We start from the raw sequence: 17,606 nt of genomic DNA on the forward strand, positions 1-17,606 counted from the left end.
GGGGGTAGATATTCAGGTCCCGCTGGGCCGCAGGGAAGTCAAGTCCTTGGTCGGGGCAAAAGGGCGTGATCTTTGGCAAAGGGAGTGGGATGCAAATAGTAAGGGGAGGCAATTTTATTGCGTGCACTGGTCAGTAAAGGAAGAGGTGGGGAGCATGGGATGTAGAAGAGAGGAAGTTGTGTGGAGTAGACTACGGTTTGGGCACACAGGTTTGAATGCCACGTTGTGGATGATAGGGAGACATGAAACCACGCTGTGTGATGAGTGTTTAGTGGAGGATACGGTGAGCATAGTTTGTGAACTGTATGACATAGAGAGGGAGATATTGTGTAAAAAAGTTAGACGTTGGACAGGGTTGGAGTTTGGGGGGTGTAGTTGGGGGAGGAAAGTGGTGTCTAGGGCTCTATTTAACTTTCTTAGAGGAACAGGACGAATGAAGATAATTTAATGTAGGTAGGCTGTGACTAGCCTCCCACTCCAGTACAGTAGGTGGCGTTGTATGCACCTTAAACGTCGAATGCAATCTGTCAACCCAAAGAAGAAGAATACTTTCCAATGTAAACAAACCGTAGGCTAATCGTGAGCATGGCGAGAAATATGGACAGTCTCGTAAAGGTAGTTGTATCTCGACTTTATCTTAGGTCAGACAAAATGGACTGCTTAATAGTGTATTTATACTTGATCCATTTGTTTCATCCATGTCACATATCTAGCTGTATCTGGATCTAGTCAACACGCTAGAGTCAATGCTTTATGGCTAGCTGCACATGTTACACATTGGGTGCAACTTAGGAGACGACGCTAGCTACTTATATACTGTACCTTGCCCTACAAAAATGCATATTGACGACAGCAATGGCCATGGTCAACAGCAGCAAGTAGCTAAAGCTAGCAAGCAAGTTACCTGGCTATTACATTTGGGCGAACGTTAACTCTAGCCAGAGTCAAAGTAAAGTGAGTGCCAATTTCTCAATTCCTTGCTCTATGTCAAATGTAGTTACCTAACCAATTCAGCCCCACATCCTGACCTTCACGTTGCAGATGTTGACAAAACAGCATCCTAACCAAGTTAGCCCTTCACTGCAATGCAGCCCTGGTGTGATGTTTCATCCAGTCTGCTGAGATGGCCATTTGATAAAGCTGACCTTGTATTTTTGTATTTAACTAGGCAAGTAAATGAAGAAGAATTTCTTATTTTCAATGATGACATGGGAACAGTGGGTTAACTGCCTTGTTCAGGGGCAGACCAGGGGCAGAACAACAGATTTTTACCTTGTCAGCTCGGAGATTCGATCCTGCAACCTTTCGGTTACTAGTCCGATGCTCTAACCACTAGGCTACCTGCCGGCCACATTGAGTCACACATGCTTCCAAAACAACTAATATTTCATAAGCTACCTTTCCTATTTTTGTAGATTTAGCCTACCTGTGCTTGATGGCTAAACAATAGATTATAGGCCTACTATCGTGGGGTCTAACAAGCTATATGGCATGATGACAAAAAGGTTACTTTTCTTGCAGGTCCATGGAGGCGGAGGGTATGACTCCGACTTCAGTGATGACGAGGGCCAGGGGGAGACGTCTCAACGTGGAGTGAAAAGGTAAGGGCCAGATGACCATATAGCAAACTAAAATCCAAACAATTAGCCTACTTCAAGATACTACATACCATTTTTTTTTCTCATTAATGTTGACTTGCAGGAAACGTGAGGATGATCTTCTGCGGAAGCCCTTTCAGAAAGGAAGACACACAAAGGTGGCACATAGGGATGTTGCCACTCATGAATATGACAGGTACAGTATCGGTCTCTTTCATAATGAAGCATCGTTGCCTGATGTCAATTATGTTTTCTGTTAGTGACTGCAAGTGTTTTGTGTTCCCACACAGAGAGGAAGCCAGAAACCGACGTCATCACCTGATATCAATGAATGCTGTATCCTTCTAAAATTGACGATGAAGAGTTTTCCCAAGTAAGAAAATGATAAAAGGTCCCCCGTCGCATGTTAGAGTGCATTGTGATTGACGATTCATGTTTGGGAGTGTGTACCTGCCAGAATAGCAGCAAAGTTCCCCCTAAATGTGCTTCACCCAGCAACAATGTTCAATATCTGTTGTTTTCTCCCCCCAGGATGCAATATTAATTCAGTTCCTTATTATTCTACATGATTTTATTATCATTGATTCCCTAACCATTTACCTTCAGTTTGAGAGACATAAAAAGTTTGTCAGTGACTACATATTGTATTATGGTGGGAAAGCGGAGGATCTCAGACGCTCCACGTAAGTTTTGCTTTTGTTTTTAATGTTGCCTAATATGTGGAGTAGAGATCTTCCTAATGATACATTTCTGTGTGATATGAAAAAATGCTGACACGTCATTTGTCATTGTAAACCTAAGGGCCAATGATAAATCGGACCTGGATGTGGTGCGTGAAAACCATCGCTTCCTGTGGCGGGATGAGGATGAAGAAGAAATGACATGGTAAGTACTGTGAAACAAAATACTTTTATTTGCCACTGTTGGAAATATTGGTCACCAATAGCTGCTCTTTTCTTATCAGGGAGAAAGAACTAGCAAAGAAGTACTATGACAAGCTCTTCAAAGAGTACTGTATCGCTGACCTAAGCAGATATAAAGAAAACAAGGTATGTGGTATTTTTTTGTATTATATACAGTACCGTTCAAATGTTTGGGGTCACTTAGAAATGTCCTTGTTTTTTAAAGAAAATCACATTTTTTTTGTCCGTTAAAATAACATAAAATTGATCAGATATACAGTGTAGACACGGTTAATTTTGTAAATTACTATTGTATATTGTAGCTGGAAATGGCTGATTTGAAATGGAATATCTACATAGTCGTACAGAGGCCCATTATCAGCAACCATCACTCCTGTGTTCCAATGGCACGTTGTGTTAGCTAATCCAAGTTTATAATTTTAAAAGGCTAATTGATCGTTAGAAAACCCTTTTGCAATTATGTTAGCACAGCTGAAAACTGTTGTTCTGATTAAAGAAACAGTAAACCTGGCCTTCTTTAGACTAGTTGAGTATCTGGAGCATCAGCAATTGTGGGTTTGATTACAGGCCAGAAACAAATAACTTTCTTCGGAAATCGTCAGTCTATTCTTGTTCTGAGAAATGAAGGCTATTCCATGTGAGAAATTGCCAAGAAACTGAAGATCTCGTACAACGCTGTGTACTACACCCTTCACAGAACAGGGCAAACTGGCCCTAACCAGAATAGAAAGAAGAGTGGGAGGCCCCGGTGCACAAATGAGCAAGAGGACATTAGTACATTAGTGTCTAGTTTGAGAAACAGACACCTCACAAGTCCTCAACTGGCAGCTTCATAAAATAGTACCCGCAAAACATCAGTCTCAACGTCAACAGTGAAGAGCTGACTCCGGGATGCTGGCCATTAAAAATCAGCGGTTTCCAGCTACAATAGTCATTTACAGCATTAACAATGTCTACACTGTATTTCTGGTCAATTTGATGTTATTTTAATGGACAAAAAAAGAGTGATTTTCTTTCAAAACAAGGACATTTCTAAGTGACCCCAAACTTTAGTGTTTATGTAAGTGCGCATACATAGTGTTCTATTGGTATTATGTGATTAATGAGGATGACTGCGCTTTTCCTCCAGTTTGGATTCCGATGGCGCGTAGAAAAGGAAGTCGTCTCTGGCAAAGGTAGTCTTTATTACATTTTAAATTCAGAGACATTTATACATTATAAATGTTTACATTGATGAAAGTTCTGTTTATTCGTTTGTTGTTTATTCAGTTAATGGCTTATACAGTTCACCATTAAAATACCAATACCTGGAGTCGGGGACATAAGTTTGTATCAACCAACAGCTCTAGTCAGAAGTAATGCGACACTCTACCACTAGATGGCAATAAAGGTCAAGGCGTGCTTACTTTGACTCAGCTTTCAGGGGTTGACAACCCTGTTCTTGTAATACCACATGGCAGGCACGTAAGGTTTTTAGTTTACCTCTTTGGATTTCGACTGGGGAGAGGAGGGTGAAATGTATCCAACCACTAAGAATAGTCAGTAAGCTTAGTTGGTGAGCTGATTTCTAGAAGTAGGTGTGGTATCTGGTTGGAACAAAACTCGATGGTGCCTGCGGCGCTCCAGGATCAGAGTTAACCACTTTTGGTTAACATTAATTTCGGAAACCCAGAAATAAAATCTACCGTAATTGTGTCAGACGCTCGATTAGGTTCTGGGGGAGATGTATGAGAAAAGACACTAGATACTAACTGAACTAGCAAAGTCTCCACTCCCTTAAATGGAAACTCTCAGCCAGAGCATGGATTGGTCATTGCATTCTATTATGTGGAAAATAATCACCAGATAAATGTATTTCCCCAAAACAAATAGATGTGTGATGTCTGCCATTGATCCTTCCAAATAAATCTCCTCCTTCCCTGGTACTCAGGAAGTAACTACACAAATAGAGTAGCCATTCAATTATCCACTTGTAAATTATTTTAAAAAGCTTTGTGGATGATCGCTTTGTGGATGATCGCTTTTGTGGATGATAGAAAGTATAAATAGATTAGGTTATTGGGAAATGCTACAAGGTGAGTGCACTGAGAGACTTTAAGTAATGCATTGAACAGATCTATTCTTGCCACTCTGAGAAAGCTGAATAAGCCAATATGCTGTACCAGATTAAGTCACTCTAGCTAATCCCGCCCTTGTATTTTAGTTTACTGCTATTTTGTAGGCAGTGCCACGGGATTAAAAGGCTGACTCAGAACATCAAAGTTCACAGCCGATGCTCTGTTCTATCATTCCCTCTTCATTGGGATGCAATGACCAATCCATGACCTCGAATCTGATCGTCTACATGTGTAAGAGGCCAGTCATGTTCTCTCTCTGGCCAATGCTAGTCATACTTTAGTTTCATGCTATCTCTGTGTCACAGGTCATGTTGCTTTGGGTTAGGTCAAGTATTGATCTAATCATGTGTAATGAACGTTAGTTACCCATTTTGGCGACACCAGGAAAGATTCAGCAACAGCACTTCTTTCTTACTATACACAAGGTTTTATAGCAAGCCTTTTACAGCTGTTGTTTTGCCAAAGGGGTCATAAATCTTTTTTCACCCTCTATACAGCACAGCATTCATTTGATAAGAAAAGGACCCGATGCTTTTGTTAAAAGGACCGTCTCTCCACAGCCTTATGTTTCTGTCTTCTCCGCACTGGTGGCGGTGTCATAGGAAGGCCCAAAACAATTGTCAAAGACTCCAGTCACCCAAGACGTAGACTGTTCTCTCTGCTACTGCACGACAAGCAGTGCCGGAGCACCAAGTCTAAGTCCAAAAGGCTCCTTAAGAGCTTCTACCTCCAAGCTATAAGACCGTTGAACAATTAATCAAATGGCCACCCAGATTATTTACATTATTTACCCCCACTTTGTTTGTACACTGCTGCTACTCGCTGTTTATTATCTATGCATAGTCACTACCCGTACCTACCCTACCCGTACCTACATGTACAAATTACTCCGACTAACCTGTACCCCCGCACATTGATTCGGTACTGGTACCCCATGTATATAGCCTCGTTATTGTTATTTTACTTTTTTTTTGTACTTTTTAAATTATATCTTAACTCTTTCTTGAAATGCATTGTTGGTTAAGAGCTTGTAAGTAAGCATTTCACGGTAAGGTCTACATCTGTTGTATTGGGCGCATGTGACATAACATTTGATTTGTTCTCGTGTCTGCCGCTGGAGCGCTAGGGCCCCTAAACCCTCTTACCGTCTGAGCCTTAGTATACTGTTTACATGCCATCTGTCTTAGCTAAGACCATGTCTGTCCATCCCCATATGGCAATGGTGTGTCCGCCTACTTTAGCATGTGACAATGTGTGCTCCTTGAAACCGAGTTGACACAATTCAACAAAGTGTGTCCTAAATCAACACTGTTGCCAACCAAGCTGGTGTTTGGAGAATCCCCCAGTCTGAAGTAGGTAGGGCCTACGTCATGGTGAGACTGGAGTGTAAACCGTAGAATCTGTCGAGACTGAATGGGATGCGTGGGATAACGAGTAGTTCCGATGTTTGGGTTTTAGTCACTGGTTATTTGGATGTGTCAGGTTTGGGTTTGGCTGAGAGTTTCCTTTTTGCAAGGGCAGAGACTTCGCGAACCAGAACTATCCATTTGTAACATGTATAGACCCAATTACGCAAGATTTTAGTTCTGGGTTAACCGAGATTAGTACACATGTGAAGATGTATTGATCAAGCAAGGTCAGTAGTTCATCTTTCGACATGTCTGTCTGCAATCACTTTGTAATTCCATGAGTTGGATACTTTCTGTTCAAAGGTCCCAGACATAAAAACATGTTCGCTTATATAATATTCTAAATAGTTTATTTTGCTCACTTTGAAACAGCAGATATTGTAACGTAGACGCAGGGAGTCAGGAAACCGGTTCAAATGGCGAGTTTAATAATAGCGAACATGGAGAGTACAATACAAGAGAAGCATCCGGACATAAAAACTGAACCAATACTGCCTGAAGAGAGATGCTAGGGAGTGCTAGATAAAAGGGAAGTAATCAGGGTAGTGATGAAGTCCAGGTGTGTATCGTGATGGGTTGCCAGGACCGGTGGTTAGTAAACTGGCGACGTCGAGTGGGGGAGCAGGAGTAGACATGACAAATATGCTTTTTAAAAAAATTTTTATCGGGCAGACCCCCAATTCTGAGTGTTGGACCACTGAATCCACTGTTGACTCAAGCAGCATCAGCATTGTTTTTTATACAAACAATATTTGTGAATTATTTATGACATCATCATCATTTATCTCTTATGTCGAGAATGTTTAGACCACTGCGCTACTCGGGAGGCTGACACCATCCACATCTGATGCTGTGAGTGCACGCCGCTGGTCAAAGGCGAGCGATGAACTCTTTATGTTAATCGCTCATGTGAACCACAATCCAGAAGCTGTGTTTGAGCATTTAGAAACGTCAATAATCATTGCTTGCGATGCAGCTTTCAAAACACATGGCCCATGTCTTTTTTTAAAATTATCTCTTGCTAAGGCCTCCCGGGTGGCTCTGTCGTAACCGGCCGCGACCGGGAGGTCCATGGGTCAACGCACAATTGGCTTAGCGTCGTCCGGGTTAGGGAGGGGTTGGCCGGTAGGGATATCCTTGTCTCATCGCACACCAGCGACTCCTGTGGCGGGCTGGGCGCAGTGCGCGTTAACCAAGGTTGCCAGGTGCACGGTGTTTCCTCCGACACATTGGTGCGGCTGGCTTCCGGGTTAGATGTGCGCTGTGTTAAGAAGCAGTGCGGCTTGGTTGGGTTGTGTATCGGAGGACGCATGACTTTCAACCTTCGTCTCTCCCGAGCCCATATGGGAGTTGTAGCGACGAGACAAGATAGTAGCCACAAACATGCGGTGCGCATCAGGAGAGGGGCGGCAACTCATTCGGCCGCACCCCAACCCTGTCACGAACGGCTCTTACTCACCTGCCAAAAGAGGCAGGCTATCCCGGGCCAACCGAAGCTCCATGAAATTGGGAAGAAAACGGGGTAAATAAAAAAAAAATATGTTTTTATCTCTTGCTGATATGAAAGAGAAGGTCCTTATGCTTCCAAAACCGTACCGCAAGTGATGCGGTACGGTTTTGTTCAGACCAAGCATCGAGGCTCTTAACAAAACTCCCTCGTACAGAAGACTCCTTCGTCCAATGATTCTTAGGGGTAAATGTAATGGAACTGAGAGACGTGATCAGGGGCTAGTTTTGGGAACTGTTGTTGGTGGAACTTTTACAACATGTTTTTGGAAAGTCAAAGGGCATAGAAGCTAGCCACAGTGTGTCCAAACTAAAAGGACACTAGAGATCCATTCCAGTGAGATCATACGCTGTATCTCTAAGACGGGGCGGGGCCTCTCCCTAGAGAGTAACTCCCTTTTCATTGCTTAACATGCTTTATAATCACAGCTACCAGAGTCGTTCCACGGAAAAGAGTGCCTTTTGGGTAGTGTAATTCTTAAAAATAAAAATACATTTATAAAACTTTATTTCACCTAATTATAATATTCTGACATAAAGAGCACATGTTCCACTTCATAAAAGAAACATGTTTTCCTATCTCAAAAGGTCAAAATAAGTCAAATTACAATTAAAGTGACAGGAAAAGGGCCAATTAAAATCATCAACCCTGTTAAGGTCGACTGAATCTTTATCTTAAATCAGACATAACTCCCCTTGTGACGGGGAATGGAAGCATGTTGTGTACAACAGGGAGGGGCAATTGAAAGCAAGCGTAACAAAAATGTACTTGTTAAAAAAAATTAACAAGTACATTTGTGTGTTATGCTCGACTCTCCGTTTTCTACCACAAAACAACAAGAAAATGACAAAAAAAAAATTGGAATCAGCTCACCTTCTTTTACACTATGATTTGACTATTAGATGTTCAATGTTTTTGCTATTAAAACGAGAGTTCAGTTTACGTGACAGGGTTGACCTCAAAATGAAGGCGAAACGTAAATTAATCCCTTATCGTATGAAATAAACATTCATCTTCACAAATTACTTATGTAAATCAACAACATAGGGCAAAACTATGGTTTTACAATGATGGTGAAAGCTTGGAGAAATGTTGGGGTTAAGTGGGTTAAAATCTTCCACGAAGTCAGAAAAAACATGAGGTGGAAACATGCCAGAAAGCAGATAGTTTTTTGCATAATTTTTTTTTTTCATATAAAAAATGTGATGTATTAAATGTTCCATGTGGTTTATTTAAAGGTCACTTCATTTAATATAACAGGCTTTTAAAAGTCAATATTAGTGCACAATTTCAATTTCTACTATTGTTAGAACGACTCGCCAACATCCGGGAGAATGGAGCCTTATCTGGCTGATAAGGTGTTCATTAGCCTGCACGTGCAGCTCATGGCATGTAGCCATCTCCAGCGGCCTAAAGTCATGTTGACACGGTCTCTCTAGAAGTCACCGCTAACTCTTGTTGCTTATGCTTTTCCATTGGTAAGTATAAATCACAGCTGTCAGCATCGGAGAGAATGGTCTTTATTCTGGCAGATAAGGCCTTCACGTGAAGAAGGCAGCTCATGGCATGTTGCCAGCTCCAGCAGCCTGGGGTCAGGTGAGGTCTTAGGACTCCTAAACAGCAGGATGACAAGAAAGAAGGGGGGAACAGTCCCGGCCGCTCATCACACTTTTCCTCCTGGGCAATCTGGAGGATCCATCATTAAGCCTGCTAAAGGCATGGCCACTGGCCAGTTCCTGCTTCATGTCTCCTGCTGTAGGAGGAGAGGACTAAAATGAGCCCTGGTGGTGCAAAATAACGTTAGACCGCAACAGTAGGAACCTCGGCAGGTCAACCACAGCTCTTAACTGTTGATAGGAATGGAGGTGTCTTCTGACTAGTCACGTCCTATATACAGTGCCTTCAGAAGTCGTAAATACCCTTGACTTATTACACATTTTGTTGTGTTACAGCCTGAATTCAAAATTGATTAAACATATTTTTTCTCACCAATCTACACACACTACCCCATAATGACAAAGTGAAAACATGTTTTTACTTTTTTTTTTTAATGGATTGAAAGTGAAATACAGAAATATCTCATTTTCAGAAGTATTCACATCCCTGAGTCAATACTTTGTAGAAGCACCTTTGGCAGCGATTACAGCTTTGTCTTTCCACATCTGGATTGTACAATTATTCTATTAAAAATTCTTAAAGCTCTGTCAAGTTGGTGGTTGATCATTGCTATACAACCATTTTCAGGTCTTGCCATAGATTTTCAAGCCATTTTAAGTCACAACTGTAACTAGGCCACTCAGGAACATTCACTGTCTTCATGGTAACCAACTCCAGTGTAGATTTGGCCTTGTGCTTTAGGTTATTGTCCTGCTGAAAGGTGAATTAATCTCCCAGTGTCTGATGAAAAGTAGACTGAACCAGGTTTTCCTCTAGAATTTTGCATGTGCTTAGCCCCGTTTTATTTTTTTTATCCTGAAAAACGTAACGATTAGAAGCATACCATAACATGATGCAGCCACCACTATGCTTGAAAATATGGAGAGTGGTACTCAGTATGTGTTGTATTGGATTTTCCCCAAACAACACTTTGTATTCAGAACAAAAAGTTAATTGCTTTGCCATATTTTTTGCAGTTTTACTTTAGTGGCTTGTAGCAAACAGGATGCATGTTTTGGAATATTTATATTCTGTACAGGCTTCCTTCTTCTCACTCTGTCAATTTATGTTAGTATTGTGGAGTAACTACAATGTCCTATCACAGCCATTACACTCTAAATGTTTTAAAGTCACCATTGGCCTCATGGTGAAATCCCTGAGTGATTTCCTTCCTCTCCAGCAACTGAGTTAGGAAGGAAGCCTGTATCTTTGTAGTGAATGGGTGTATTAATAACTTCACCATGCTCAAAGGGATATTCAACGTCTGTTTTTGTTAACTCATCGACCAATAGGTGCCTTTCTTTGTGAGGCATTGGAAAACCAACCCGGTCTTTGTGGATGAATCTGTGTTTGAAATTCCCTGCTCCAACTGAGGAACTTTACAGATAATTGTATGTTGGGGTATAGAGATGAGGTAGTCATTCAAAAGTAATTTTAAACTCTATTATTGCACACAGAATCCATGTAATTTATTATGTGACCTTGTTAAGCAAATTGTTACTCCTGAACTTATTTAGGCTTGCAATAACAAAGGGGTTGAATACTTACTGACTCAATATAGTTCAGCTTTTCACTTTTTATTCATTTGTAAAAATGTCAACAAACAGAATTCAACTTTGCCTCCTAAGTGGCGCAGTGGTCTACGGCACTGCATAGCAGTGCTAGCTGGGCCATTAGAGATTCTGTGTTCGAGTCCAGGCTCTGTTGCAGCCGGCTGTGACGGGTAGACCCATGGGGCGGCGCACAATTGGCCCAGCGTCGTCCGGGTTAGGGGAGGGTTTGGCCGGCAGGGATGTTCTTGTCCCATCGTGCACTAGCGACTCCTGTGGTGGGCCGGGTGCAGTGCACGCTGACACGGTCTCCAGGTGTACTGTGTTTCCTCTGACACATTGGTGCGGCTGGATTCCGGGTTAAGTGGGCATTGTGTCAAGAAGCAACGCGGCTTGGTTGGGTTGTGTTTTGGAGGACGCACGGCTCTCGACCTTCGCCTCTCCCAAGTCCGTATGGGAGTTGCAGCGATGAGACAAGACTGTAACTACCAATTGGATACCACGAAATTGGGGAGAGAAAGGGGTAAAAAATATATACAGTGCCTTGCGAAAGTATTCGGCCCCCTTGCACTTTGCGACCTTTTGACACATTTCAGGCTTCAAACATAAAGATATAAAACTGTATTTTTTTGTGAAGAATCAACAACAAGTGGGACACAATCATGAAGTGGAACGACATTTATTGGATATTTCAAACTTTTTTAACAAATCAAAAACTGAAAAATTGGGCGTGCAAAATTATTCAGCCCCTTTACTTTCAGTGCAGCAAACTCTCTCCAGAAGTTCAGTGACGATCTCTGAATGATCCAATGTTGACCTAAATGACTAATGATGATAAATACAATCCACCTGTGTGTAATCAAGTCTCCGTATAAATGCACCTGCACTGTGATAGTCTCAGAGGTCCGTTAAAAGCGCAGAGAGCATCATGAAGAACAAGGAACACACCAGGCAGGTCCGAGATACTGTTGTGAAGAAGTTTAAAGCCGGATTTGGATACAAAAAGATTTCCCAAGCTTTAAACATCCCAAGGAGCACTGTGCAAGCGATAATATTGAAATGGAAGGAGTATCAGACCACTGCAAATCTACCAAGACCTGGCCATCCCTCTAAACTTTCAACTCATACAAGGAGAAGACTGATCAGAGATGCAGCCAAGAGGCTCATGATCACTCTGGATGAACTGCAGAGATCTACAGCTGAGGTGGGAGACTCTGTCCATAGGACAACAATCAGTCGTATATTGCACAAATCTGGCCTTTATGGAAGAGTGGCAAGAAGAAAGCCATTTCTTAAAGATATCCATAAAAAGTCTTGTTTAAAGTTTGCCACAAGCCACCTGGGAGACACACCAAACATGTGGAAGAAGGTGCTCTGGTCAGATGAAACCAAAATTGAACTTTTTGGCAACAATGCAAAACGTTATGTTTGGCGTAAAAGCAACACAGCTCATCACCCTGAACACAACATCCCCACTGTCAAACATGGTGGTGGCAGCATCATGGTTTGGGCCTGCTTTTCTTCAGCAGGGACAGGGAAGATGGTTAAAATTGATGGGAAGATGTAAGTCGCTCTGGATAAGAGCGTCTGCTAAATGACTTAAATGTAAATGTAAAGATGGATGGAGCCAAATACAGGACCATTCTGGAAGAAAACCTGATGGAGTTTGCAAAAGACCTGAGACTGGGACGGAGATTTGTCTTCCAACAAGACAATGATCCAAAACATAAAGCAAAATCTACAATGGAATGGTTCAAAAATAAACATATCCAGGTGTTAGAATGGCCAAGTCAAAGTCCAGACCTGAATCCAATCGAGAATTTGTGGAAAGAACTGAAAACTGCTGTTCACAAATGCTCTCCATCCAACCTCACTGAGCTCGAGCTGTTTTGCAAGGAGGAATGGGAAAACATTTCAGTCTCTCGATGTGCAAAACTGATAGAGACATACCCCAAGCGACTTACAGCTGTAATCGCAGCAAAAGGTGGAACTACAAAGTATTAACTTAAGGGGGCTGAATAATTTTGCACGCCCAATTTTTCAGTTTTTGATTTGTTAAAAAAGTTTGAAATATCCAATAAATGTCGTTCCACTTCATGATTGTGTCCCACTTGTTGTTGATTCTTCACAAAAAAATACAGTTTTATATCTTTATGTTTGAAGCCTGAAATGTGTCAAAAGGTCGCAAAGTGCAAGGGGGCCGAATACTTTCGCAAGGCACTGTATATATATATATATAATTCCATTTTGACATTATGGGGTGTTGTCTGTAGGCCAGTGACAAAAACGATATAATCCATTTAAAGTTCTGGCTGTAACACAACAAGGTGTGAACTAAAGATACAGCCATGTTTATGCACCTTTCCTCCAATTGAGAGCTAATTTGACTTGATTAGTAGTGACAAATGTGATAATGAAGTGCACAGGGAAACACACCCTTGTTGAGCTTTACATTGGCATTTCTCGCATCGTATTCAGACTATCCTATGTGCATAATCTGCCTTAAAATAGGTATAATACTGGGTGACTTCATACACTTGAAAATATTTCCCCCTCAGTCTGTTCTCTTTTAATGAAACCTGCCCAGATGCAGGTTTCCGAGGTTTTGCACACAAAAAACTGCAAAATGCAGGTCATCATGAGAGTACATTTTGTTTTTACACGATACAGATTATTACTCAATCACTCTCTATTGCTCTACTCTGTGTGGTATGGAAATGCAGTTGAATCCTGTTTCTGTTGTGTTGACCCTCTAGGCCAGTTTCTGTGTGGGAACAAGCGCTGTGAAAAGGAGGATGGCCTGAAGAGCTGGGAGGTGAACTTTGCCTATGTGGAGCAGGGAGAGAAGAGAAATGCACTGGTCAAACTCCGTAAGAGCTCTGTTGTTTACTGGCCGTCTAAACTAGGGCTGGGAATTTTAAATCCTCGCTCCAGTATCACGTTGAAGCGAATCGCATTCGTAAAGCCAAAAGAATAACTCCCTTCTTTCATTGTGATCCCCGAGGAAACTCCGACATGCGAAATCAACTTAGTTTACTTAAAAGTAAATGTAGCAGTCTGTCACAGTAATCATTTCCTAGGTCACATCCTCGATTCCAATTGTTTGCCATACTGACCGAGATGGTATTTTCTAGGACTCTGCCCCGAGTGCTCCTTCAAACTCAACTATCATCACAAGTAAGTTGAATCTCTAATTGTTCCTTGTCAGTTTATCATCGTCTATTGAAGACGTGGTCTCTGGCCCCTTTTTGTGCTGTCAAGATGTCACAGTTAATGTTTGACGATTGGCAGAATTGAAACAAGTGACTTTTTTCCAGGAGAAAGGAGGTGATCGCCAAGAGAAAAAGACCAAAGTCGTCTGAGGAAAATGAAGTTGAGCCACAGTCAAAAAGATCCAAGAAAGGCTCCAAGAAACACAAAAGCAAACATAAAAGGAAGCACAAAGGCAAGACTCCCCCGTTTCATATCTTTGTACAACCATGGTTATAGGTAAACGAAAATAACAGGCCATGGTGATAAAATTAAAAGTGCAGAAGGTGTTTGTACTAATGTCTTGATGGTGTAAATGTAATTAGGATTTGCCAACTCACAACCATGAACAACTTGCAGTGAGTATACCAAACATTAGGAACACCTTCTTAATATTGAGTTGCTACCCCCCTTTTGCCCTCAGAACAGCCTCAATTTGTCAAGGCATGGACTCCACAAAGTGTTGAAAGCATTCCACAGGAATGCTGGCCCATGTTGACTCCAATGCTTGCCACAGTTGTCAAGTTGTCTGGATTTCATTTGGGTGATGGACTGTTCTTGATATACATGGGAAACTGTTGAGCGTGAAAAACCCAGCAACGTTGCAGTTCTTGGCACAAACCGGTGTGCCTGGCACCTACTACCATAACCCGTTCAAAGGCACTAAAATATTTTGTCTTGCCCATTCACCCTCAGAATGGCACTCATATACAATCCATGTCTGAATCTTCTCGAGGTTTAAAAATCCTTCTTCAACCTGTCTCCTCCCTTTCATCTACACTGATTTGAAGTGGATTTAACAAGTAACATCAATATGGGATCATAGCTTTCACCTGGCTTCACCTGGTCAGTTTATGTCATGGAAAGAGCAGGTGTTATTGTTTTGTACACTCAGTTTTGTACACTCGGGGCTCCCGAGTGGCGCAGCGGTCTAAGGCACTGCATCTGTGCTTGAGGCGTCACTACAGACCCTGGTTCGATTCCAGGCTGTATCACAACCGGACGTGATTGGGAGTCCCATAGGCTGGCACACATTTGGCCCAGCGTCGTCCGGGTTTGGACGGGTGTAGGCCGTCATTGTAAATAAGAATTTGCCTAGGTAAGTGAAGGTTCAAAATAAAAAAATAAAAAATAGGCCTACTACAGTGTTGAGATATTAGGGCAATTCCATGTTAACAGTGACACTGAGACTCAGATTTTTCACTTTTAAAATGCGTGTCAAACAAAAACCAATGAAGTTAAACAAACCATTCAACTTTATGCACAAGGGCTACTTTTTAAAGATGTCCACTGAACTTTACAAAACACATTTACTGGAAGAATTGTGCAGCTGCAGAAACAGACTGATAGTACACACAGCACAAACCATCATTCTGTTACCAAACATTTCATTTGCGCTGTTCTTAAAGTACATTTGTTTTTGTGAAGTTGTGAAAAGTAGTCCTCATACACAGTTGTACGGTTTGTTTAACTTTTCAATCATAGGTTTTTGATTTTACATTTTAAAGTGAAAAATCGGACTGTGTTACTCTTACTGTGGAATTGTCCATTACATAATAGCTGAGATATTACATAATAGCTGGCTGAACACTTTTTGCTTGTTAATGACCCTTCAACGGTCATGTTGCTTCTTTTTTGTTACTCAATGTCAACTGCGCATAGTTGGCTGTCCAAGTTAAACTGACTGATCCCTTCCTGTGTTCCCCTTCTCTCTCCCCTTGCAGACCACTCCTCCCCCAGTAACTCTGAGGACGACTCCCAAGAGTCAGACAAAGGTACCGTTCGTTCTCACTCTCCACCTCCCTACTAAAGTCGAGCAGTTTATTATCTTACACCTTCAGAGCAAGCAGAACAGACTGGGCCTAGTGTCCACATTCATTACAGGTGCCTTTTAAATACCTTTTAAAACATGTGTGCGAGCTTGGCCCTTAAGCCTCAGGGGAGTCTTCCCTGCAACCCCGCAGAATGTCCGACAACGGTCATGCTATTATTGTGGCTTCGATCCATTCACACTGTCAGCTGCACTTGAAGTATGGGCCTGCTTACCCTCGGTTGTCGGTTTAACATGAATAAAAGCCCGTCGTTGCACACGAAGGCCAAACTCTAAAGCCAAGGCGCAGACCAAGGGCCATATACTCTTATACGTTTAAGTCGGGACTTGACTCTTCAGACCCTCTTCAAACCTTAAGCACTGTACCTATTTTTTGTGCTGCAGTTGAAGCTTGTTATACGTGTTTGTTTTATGAAAGCATTATGATTGAAAGTAGTACATGAAAATCTCTTGATGAATAACATTTTTCTGATTTGTATGGTCTCCTTCCCGCCCTGTAGCAGAGGGAGAACACAGTGAGGAGCCAGATAGCCTGTCAGAGGCAGACCACTGGAAAGGCCCAGCCCCCACCATGGAGGAGAAGTCCAGGTGAGCTTAGCACTCTCACATTAGCTCACCTTTACAATGTCCTGTTAGGCCTTTGGCCACTAATACCAGCCATTTAAAGTCTGACGTGACTGTTTTCTGTCTTCCAGGGAGGAGAAGTTTGACGAGTACTTTGAGGACATGTTTCTTTGACCACCCTGACCTTGGATTTCTGCCAGCAAGAGTCTACGTGTCCAGACATTGATGTTATTGATTTGGTGTTAGAAGTTGTCCTCGTTGAATATTTGAGTTTATCTGAAGCTAAATAAAATCTGTTTTTATTTATTTTTTTACAACTGAAATAAAGACTACGATATGCATAGAGTGGCATGTAAAACCACGAAGAACTGCCAAGAAAGATCAATATCAGAAAACTAGAGGAAGCAAAATATTCAACCATTGTAGTAGAGACCAAATAAAATCCAATGCATTGGAAAGTGCATGTATTAACACATCGTTAATGTTCTTCCTGTGTGGTTATAGTTGACCAATGTTCTGTCTATAGGGTTATAGATGTCCAAACCAATGTTCGATGCTGTAGCGCTACGATTTGGAAGCTGTGAATTATGCCTGAAGTGGCCCGTGTGCTCTTTTCGTCAGGAAGTTCAGATGAGTGTCCATTGCCCGGGGATTAGACACAATGGCTTTAATCTTCAGTAATTACTCTCTTCTTTCTAAAGGAGTCCACAGATACAGTGAGTTAACCTGCATGAACGGTTATCATGCGTTAAAGAGGAAGTCGACCATAGTACATATTCTACTTTGATCGGTGTATCTCTGTGCTAATTTAATAAATGTGCCCTATTACCCAATTAAAGAGTTTGGATGTCATATTACAATACTGTAGGCATATGTTGTCACAGAGATAAGATTGCATTTGATTGAATAACCGTTTGCTCTGAATTGTCCTTGATTGAAAACTGTACACTGTCTTACATACTATATGTGTCATATAGTTAATGCAGTGTACTGTTTAAAAAAAAGTGCTCTATAACGGCTGTATATGATGACACGGGATGATATTGATCAGGAAACACCTCATGCAGGCATCGCTCAAGGTGCTTACTCAAAGTGCGTCAAAGTGCATTGGTCTCGACAGCAGCGCAATTGGCTGATCTTCTTTTCCCAGGGCTAATCCAGCTTTATAGGGTAATCTCCATGCACGATACAGGAGTCATGAG

At 41.8% G+C, this 17,606-nt stretch overlaps 1 protein-coding gene across 1 annotated transcript; it reads left to right on the forward strand.

Annotated features, from left to right (window-relative positions):
• Positions 1 to 521: 521 nt before the first annotated feature.
• fra10ac1 (FRA10A associated CGG repeat 1) lies at positions 522 to 17,256 on the forward strand. Its single transcript, XM_064950834.1, has 14 exons — positions 522 to 615; positions 1,522 to 1,601; positions 1,702 to 1,794; positions 1,889 to 1,934; positions 2,205 to 2,281; positions 2,400 to 2,483; positions 2,563 to 2,647; positions 3,651 to 3,696; positions 13,517 to 13,630; positions 13,895 to 13,937; positions 14,078 to 14,205; positions 15,734 to 15,784; positions 16,341 to 16,428; positions 16,536 to 17,256. The coding sequence occupies exons 1-14, from the start codon at positions 586 to 588 to the stop codon at positions 16,576 to 16,578; spliced, it is 1,008 nt and encodes a 335-aa protein (XP_064806906.1). The 5' UTR covers positions 522 to 585; the 3' UTR covers positions 16,579 to 17,256.
• The last annotated feature ends 350 nt before the right edge of the window (positions 17,257 to 17,606 follow it).

Source organism: Oncorhynchus masou, chromosome 31 (assembly GCF_036934945.1).
Source record: "Oncorhynchus masou masou isolate Uvic2021 chromosome 31, UVic_Omas_1.1, whole genome shotgun sequence".
Taxonomy (NCBI): domain Eukaryota; kingdom Metazoa; phylum Chordata; class Actinopteri; order Salmoniformes; family Salmonidae; genus Oncorhynchus; species Oncorhynchus masou.